General features: G+C 40.0%; 2 protein-coding genes across 2 annotated transcripts; both read left to right on the forward strand.

Moving 5' to 3' along the window:
- Window positions 1–1,082: 1,082 nt before the first annotated feature.
- Window positions 1,083–4,398, forward strand: LOC149242693 (uncharacterized). The gene is made up of 4 exons (XM_089370948.1): window positions 1,083–2,533; window positions 2,613–3,175; window positions 3,234–3,397; window positions 3,544–4,398. The coding sequence occupies exons 1-4, from the start codon at window positions 1,496–1,498 to the stop codon at window positions 3,834–3,836; spliced, it is 2,058 nt and encodes a 685-aa protein (XP_089227074.1). The 5' UTR covers window positions 1,083–1,495; the 3' UTR covers window positions 3,837–4,398.
- Window positions 4,399–5,130: 732 nt separating this feature from the next.
- Window positions 5,131–7,169, forward strand: LOC149242694 (uncharacterized). Its single transcript, XM_089370949.1, has one exon. It carries the CDS (start codon window positions 5,364–5,366, stop codon window positions 7,167–7,169), a length of 1,806 nt encoding a protein of 601 aa, XP_089227075.1. The 5' UTR covers window positions 5,131–5,363.
- The last annotated feature ends 1,049 nt before the right edge of the window (window positions 7,170–8,218 follow it).

The raw sequence follows: 8,218 nt of genomic DNA on the forward strand, positions 1-8,218 counted from the left end.
ACCATAGGTGGGTCCGCCCAACCTAACATATGGTCCAAAACCAAAATTTTCCGAGGCGTTGCCCTGGACCCCATAAAGTGGGGTTACGGGTGCCCTTCAAACCCCCTATTAACTACGTGGAAAGAATATAACACAACCCAACATACTCTCAATTGGTGTGCTTGGGCTTATAGGTAGCATTGGCCTTGTTGAGATAAACTAGAGGCCAATCATCCTTGTCTCTTCAACTCCCTATATGCATCTCTCTTCCTCTCCCTTTTGTCTTTTGTTGGCAAGATTCTTCTTAGAGTTCCTTCTAGTTGTCTTTTTATTAGTGCTTAAATTGGAATATGAGCACTTTGGAGCCAAGTGGTAATTAATTGATTTACCAATGCCTTGATCTAGCATGGGGCCCTTTCCACTATCAACTATATCCTCTTGCATCACCATCAACCTCCATAGCCATAAGCTTCACTTATATAGCCCAAAGTTTTTTATTTTACTAAGTGATTACATTAATTTAAACTATTAACATTCAATGTGTTTATTGTAGATAAATGAATAAAATAATAATAATAATAATATTTTTTTTTAAGAACAAAAAAAATCAATAATTTTATTTGTAACTTTATTCTTAAAAAAATTTGTGAACACTAAAACAATATAAATAAAAAATGATTGATATATATATATATATATATATATATATATATATATATATATATATATATATATATATATATATATATATATATATATATATATATATACTTTTCTTCTCTTCCTCACCATCTATAAAAATATACTATCTTCTCTTCTTTTAGTCACCATCTATCCCACATTGATATTGAGAACTAATCCTTTAGTCACCATCTATCCCACATTGATATTGAGAACTAATCCTTTATAATAAGAAAAGTCAGATTTTATTACGAACTCATCATAGTAACATGTTAAATGATTGAAATATCTTCCCTATAAACTATTCCAATATTAAAAAAATGCTACATAATTCCACTAATTTGGGAGGGCTAAATATCTTCATGGATTGATGAGAAAGGCCGACCGAAAATAAAGAGGATTAATTAATTGATGTATTTGCATAGGATTGATGTATGAATTCTCGTTTGGGTTGGTCTATTTACACAGGCTTTAGGGGTTCCAGAGCGGGTCACACGACAAACAATTTCAATCTCATCTGCTTACCTCAATCCAATGGCGATGATGGCGCCTACGAGGAGGTCTATGCTTTCCATAAGGGGCAGGAACAGGAAGAATTCTCAATGCTCCTTCCACACCTTGAATACCGGTGGCGACTCGCACATTAAAACACTCTGCCAAACCAACTGGCTTACAGAGGCAGTGGAGACCTTCAGCCATCTGCTTTCAACTAAATCTAATCCCACCATCACCACCTGCAATCTTTTGTTAAGTAGCCTAGTTCGACGGAACCGACATCAATCAGCATTGCGTGTTTACAGGCTTATGGTTGAAGCAGACATTGTTCCAAATCTCTATGAGCATTGTTATCAATTGTCATTGTGAAACATGTAGAATGGATTATGCTTTCAAAGTGTTTGAAGGAATGGAAGCACATGGCTATATTCCAAATGTCGTAATATTCAGTACCCTCATCAAAGGGCTTTGCAGGACGGGCAGGATAGAGGATGCTGTTAAACTATTCAATCAAATGGTGAACAAACGACAGCTTCCTGATCGTTTAACCTATAACACCCTAATAGATGGGCTCTGCAAGAGAGGGAAAACTCACGAGGCTTTTGGATTGATAGCTGTTATGCTGCAACGGGGTCATGAGCCTGACACTATTACATTTACTACTTTAATTGATGGTTTCTACAAAGAAGGTATGCTTAAAGACGCCAATCAACTACTGTATCTGATGTTAAAAGAAGGTCATAACCCCAATGTTATTACATTTACTGCTTTAATTGATGGTTTTTGTAAAGGAGGCAAGTTGGAGAAAGCTACGAATCTCTTCTATGAAATGTCCGACAGAGACATCTGCCCAAATGCTGTCACATACAGTGCGCTTATCGATGGTTTATGTAAGGGAGGCAAGTTGGAGGAGGCTATGAAGCTCTTCTATGAAATGTCTGACAGAGACATCTGCCCAAATGTTGTCACATACAGTGCGCTTATCGATCGTTTCTGTAAGGGAGCCAAGTTGGAGGAGGCTACGAATCTCTTCTATGAAATGTCCGACAGAGACATCTGCCCAAATGCTGTCACATACAGTGCACTTATGGATGGTTTCTGTAAGGGAGGCAAGTTGGAGGAGGCTAGGAAGCTCTTCTATGAAATGCCCGACAGAAACATATACCCCAATGTTGTCACATACAATGTGCTTATTGACGGCTTCTGTAAGGGAGCCAAGTTGGAGGAGGCTATGAATCTCTTCTATGAAATGTCTGATAGAGACATTTGCCCAAATGCTGTCACATACAATGCGCTTATCGATGGTTTCTGCAAGGGAGGCAAGTTGGAGGAGGCTACGAAGCTATTCTATGAAAGGCAAGTTGGAGGAGGATACGAAGCTATTCTATGAAATGCCCAACAAAAACATAAGTCCAGATGCTGTCACATACAATGTGCTTATTGATAGTTTCTGTAAGAAAGGCAAGTTGGAGGAGGCTATGAAGCTCTTCTATGAAATGCCCGACAGAAACATATACCCCATTGTTGTCACATACAGAAACATATACCCCATTGTTGTCACATACAATGTGGTTATTAACGGCTTCTGTAAGGGAGCTAAGTCAGAGGAGGCTACGAATCTCTTCTATGAAATGTCCAACAGAGACATCTGCCCAAATGTTGTCACATACAGTGCGCTTATCGATGGTTTCTGTAAGGGAGGCAAGTTGGAGGAGGCTATGAAGCTCTTCTATGAAATGCCCAACAGAAACATATACCCCAATGTTGTCACATACAATGTGCTTATTGACGGCTTCCGTAAGGGAGCCAAGTTGGAGGAGGCTATGAAGCTCTTCTATGAAATGTCAAACAAAAAAATATTCCCTGATGTTGTCACATACAGTGTGCTTCTTGATGGTTTCTGTAAGGAAGGCAAGTTGGAGGAGGCTACGAATCTCTTCTATGAAATGTCCGACAGAGACATCTGCCCTGATGCTGTCACATACAATGCACTTATCGGTGGTTTCTGTAAGGGAGGCAAGTTGGAGGAAGCTATGAAGCTATGAAGCTATGAAGCTCTTCTATGAAATGCCCAACAGAAACATATACCCCAATGTTGTCACATACAATGTGCTTATTGACGACTTCTCTAAGGGAGCCAAGTTGGAGGAGGCTATGAAGCTCTTCTATGAAATGTCAGACAGAAACATATGCCCTGATGTTGTCACATACAGTGTGCTTATTGATGGTTTCTGTAAGGAAGGTAAGTTGGAGGAGGCTAGGAAGTTCTTCTATGGAATGCACAACAAGAACATATTGCCTAATGTTGTCACATACACTGCATTTATCGCTGGCCTCATCAAGGAAGGGCAGTGGAAGGAGGCCACCAAAGTACTTCATGAGATCTAGATAAGGAGAACAATCCGTCTGTTATCACATATAATGTTCTTATTGCTGGTCTTTGCAAAGAAGGGAAGTTTCAAGAAGCTCTCCAATTGTTAGATGTTATGGCTGAAATAGGTGATCAACCTAATGATATCACATATAATACACTTATAGAGGGGTTTTGCAAAGTGGGTAATCTAGAAAAAGCCAGGGAGCTCCTTGCAGAGATGGTGGAGAAAGGTTGCATGCCTGACCTAGTTCGCTTTACAACATTAATAGATGGACTCTGTAAGCATGACGGGCAAGACAAAGTTTAACAGATCTTTTATGAGATTCCAGAGTATGCCTCGAGCCTTGATGATGTTACATACAGCACATTGATGGATGGACTTTGCAATGTTGGTAATTTTAATAAGTTATCTAAAGTGATGAAAGATAGCAGTCCAAGAGGCCTCATAACTACATGACTACATTTACCACCCTCATGGAGGGACTAGGCACACCCCAAGAGGGCAATAGACCATTGCATGAGGTCTTAAAAAAAGTTTGGCATGAAGCTGACATATTCTGCAGTAAAGATATCGCTGTAGCAGCAGACTATCAATGGATGAACTGTAGGGGTGACTTCGGTAATAGTGCACTAGCAAGCTATCTGAAACAGATTTGGCAATTCAGCTTAATGAAGTGATCTGAGTGGTCGAATTCCCATTAGCATACCAGGTGTTTCTCTGAAAACACATTTGGTTAGGGTTTAGTGGATTGCAGATCCTGATTAGATACACCAGTTCATCAATCTAAAATGGAATTGCCTTTAGCAGTTAGTGTGTTGCAACTTGCAACTAATGAAGTGACCCCAAGAAAAATTTCAACGATATTCTTCACGGTAATAATTTGGAATTGGTTTGATGAAATGGTTAGTGGCTTGTCATTGCCTTTGATAGAGTGTACTTTGTGAATTTCAATAGTGAACTGTACTTAAATGGACTAACCTGGTTTGAAGTATTGAACTGAGTTTGTTTACAATTTTGTAGTTTGCTTTGGAATGTCCTCCTTTTTGTTATGTATTTGATTGTTTAGGCCTTGTGAAATATTTTGCTTCATTGATTGAATGCCCAGGCTCCATATCTATCGAGTACATGCTGAGACTCCATATGTATCGAGTACTTGCTCCCATTATAGGACACAATTTGTAATGATTGTCACGGCATGTCTTAGTTACAGTGCATCTTTTTTTATTTAGACATCTGCAACTACTTCACTGTCTAGTTTCTGCTGTCCAAATTGTAGTAGCCGAGACAACTATTATCTCAGTGTCCATCTGTTGTCCATCACCTTGGTCAGCGAGCTGTCATGAGAGGATATCGGTTGGGGACCATTCCATTCTTTTTGTCATAAGTTATTTTATTTATGGCCACGGAATGTGGATTCAATCACATATCCAAATGTTCAACGACAAGCAATGGGAGCTAGTTTAGTCTATGGGCACACATACCAAACAAGTGCAATAGTTGCTGGAATTCAGGGAACCCTTTTTCCATTTCCACTGTGACCCCTAAGTATGGGATAGTACACAGGGAAATAATGTTCTCTGAAAGGCCTGGTCAATGAAAATGCTAGTTCTGTAGAAATTTTCAGTTTACTGCACCCAGATAAAACCCCAGCTCCTAGAAATGAAAAGCATTAACCTACTTGTAACGCACAATTTTTTCCTCCACAAAATTGGAGTAATCAAGGGAGAGGGCAACAAAGGGTGATTAACGTTCATCCAAAGTTACCAGACTATGATAATTTGGTTGACATGTTTGAGGCGATAATTGATGTATTTGCACAGGATTGATGTATGAATGCTCGTTTGGGTTGGTCTATTTCCACAGGCTTTAGGGCTTCCAGAGCGGGTCACACGGCAAGCAATTTCAATCTCATCTGCTTACCTCAACCCAATGGCGATGATGGCGCCTGCAAGGAGGTCTATGCTTTGCATATGGGGCAGGAAGAATTCTCAACGCTCCTTCCACACCTTGAATACCAGTGGCGACTCGCACATTAAAACACTCTGCCAGACCAACAGGCTTACGGAGGCAGTGGAGACCTTCAGCCATCTGCTTTCAGCTAAATCTAATCCCACCATCACCACCTGCAATCTTTTGTTAAGTAGCCTAGTCCGACGGAACCAACATCAATCAGCATTGCGTGTTTACAGACTTATGGTTGAAGCAGACATTATTCCAAATCTCATTTCTCTGAGCATTGTTATCAACTGTCACTGTGAAACAGGTAGAATGGATTATGCTTTCAAAGTGTTTGAAGGAATGGAAGCACATGGCTATATTCCAAATGTCGTAATATTCAGTACCCTCATCAAAGGGCTTTGCAGGACGGGCAGGATGGAGGATGCTGTCAAACTGTTCAATCAAATGGTGAACAAACGACAGCTTCCTAATCTTTTTACATATAGCACCCTAATACATGGGCTCTGCAAGAGAGGGAAAACTCACGAGGCTTTTGGATTGATAGCTGTTATGCTGCAACAGGGTCATGAGCCTGACACTATTACATTTACTGCTTTAATTGATGGTTTCTGCAAAGAAGGTACGCTCAAAGAGGCCAATCAACTACTGTATCTGATGTTAAAAGAAGGGCATAACCCCGATGTTATTACATTTACTGCTTTAATTGATAGTTTCTGTAAGAAAGGCAAGTTGGAGGAGGCTATGAAGCTCTTCTATGAAATGCCCGACAGAAACATATACCCCAATGTTGTCACATACAATGTGATTATTGACGGCTTCTGTAAGGGAGCCAAGTTGGAGGAGGCTACGAATCTCTTCTATGAAATGTCTGACAGAGACATCTGCCCAAATGTTGTCACATACAATGTGCTTATTGATGGTTTCTGTAAGGGAGGCAAGTTGGAGGAGGCTATGAAGCTCTTCTATGAAATGTCAGACAGAAACATATGCCCTGATGTTGTCACATACAGTGTGCTTATTGATGGTTTCTGTAAGGAAGGCAAGTTGGAGGAGGCTACGAATCTCTTCTATGAAATGTCCGACAGAGACATCTGCCTAAATGCTGTCACATACAATGCGCTTATCTATGGTTTCTATAAGGGAAGCAAGTTGGAGGAGGCTATGAAGCTCTTCTATGAAATGTCCGACAGAGACATCTGCCCAAATGCTGTCACATACAGTGTACTTATCGATGGTTTCTGTAAGGGAGGCAAGTTGGAGGAGGCTAGGAAGTTCTTCTATGGAATGCACAACAAAAACATATTGCCTAATGTTGTCACATACAATGCATTTATCGCTGGCCTCGTCAAGGAAGGGCAGTGGAAGGAGGCCACCAAAGTACTTCATGAGATGCTGGATAAGGGGAACAATCCGAGTGTTATCACATACACTGTTCTTATTGCTGGTCTTTGCAAAGAAGGGAAGCTTCAAGAAGCTCTCCAATTGTTAGATGTTATGGCTGAAATAGGTGATGAACCTAATGATATCACATATAATACACTTATAGAGGGGTTTTGCAAGGTGGGTAATCTAGAAAAAGCCAGGGAGCTCCTTGTAGAGATGTTGGAGAAAGGTTGCATGCCTGACCTAGTTCGCTTTACAACATTAATAGATGGACTCTGTAAGCATCACGGGCAATAGATGGACTCTGTAAGCATGACGGGCAAGACAAAGTTTAACAGATCTTTTATGAGATTCCAGAGTATGCCTCGAGCCTTGATGATGTTACATACAGCACATTGATGGATAGACTTTGCAATGTTGGTGTTTTAATAATTTATCTAAAGTGATGAAAGATAGTAGTCCAAGAGGCCTCATAACTACATGACTACATTTACCACCCTCATGGAGGCACTAGGCACACCCCAAGAGGGTAATAGACCATTGCATGAGGTCTTAAAAAAAGTTTGGCATGAAGCTGACATATTCTGCAGTAAAGATATCGTTGTAGCAGTAGACTATCAATGGATGAACTGTAGGGGTGACTTCGGTAATAGTGCACTAGCAAGCTATCTGAAACAGATTTGGCAATTCAGCTTAATGAAGTGATCTGAGTGGTCGAATTCCCATTAGCATACCAGGTGTTTCTCTGAAAACACATTTGGTTAGGGTTTAGGGTGACTTCGGTAATAGTGCACTAGCAAGCTATCTGAAACAGATTTGGCAATTCAACTTAATGAAGTGATCTGAGTGGTCAAATTCCCATTAGCATGCCAGGTGTTTCTCTGAAAACACATTTGGTTAGGGTTTAGTGGATTTCAGATCCTGATTAGATACACATGTTCATCAATCTAAAATGGAATTGGCTTTAGCAGTTAGTGTGTTGCAACTTGCAACTAATGAAGTGACCCCAAGAAAAATTTCAACGATATTCTTCACGGTAATAATTTGGAATTGGTTTGATGAAATGGTTAGTGGCTTTTCATTGCCTTTGATGGAGTGTACCTTGTGAATTTCAATAGTGAACTGTACTTAAATGGACTAACCTAGTTTGAAGTATTGAACTGAGTTTGTTTACAATTTTGTAGTTTTCTTTGGAATGTCCTCCTTTTAGTTATGTATTTGACTGTTTAGGCCTTGTGAAATATTTTGCTTCATTGATTGAATGCCCAGGCTCCATATGTATCGAGTACTTGCTGAGACTCCATATGTATCGAGTACTTGCTCCCATTATAGGACACAAAATTTGT

This window comes from Pinus tabuliformis, chromosome 8, assembly GCF_031772625.1.
Source record: "Pinus tabuliformis cultivar Carrire ecotype Pingquan chromosome 8, CPIR1, whole genome shotgun sequence".
Lineage (NCBI taxonomy): Eukaryota > Viridiplantae > Streptophyta > Pinopsida > Pinales > Pinaceae > Pinus > Pinus tabuliformis.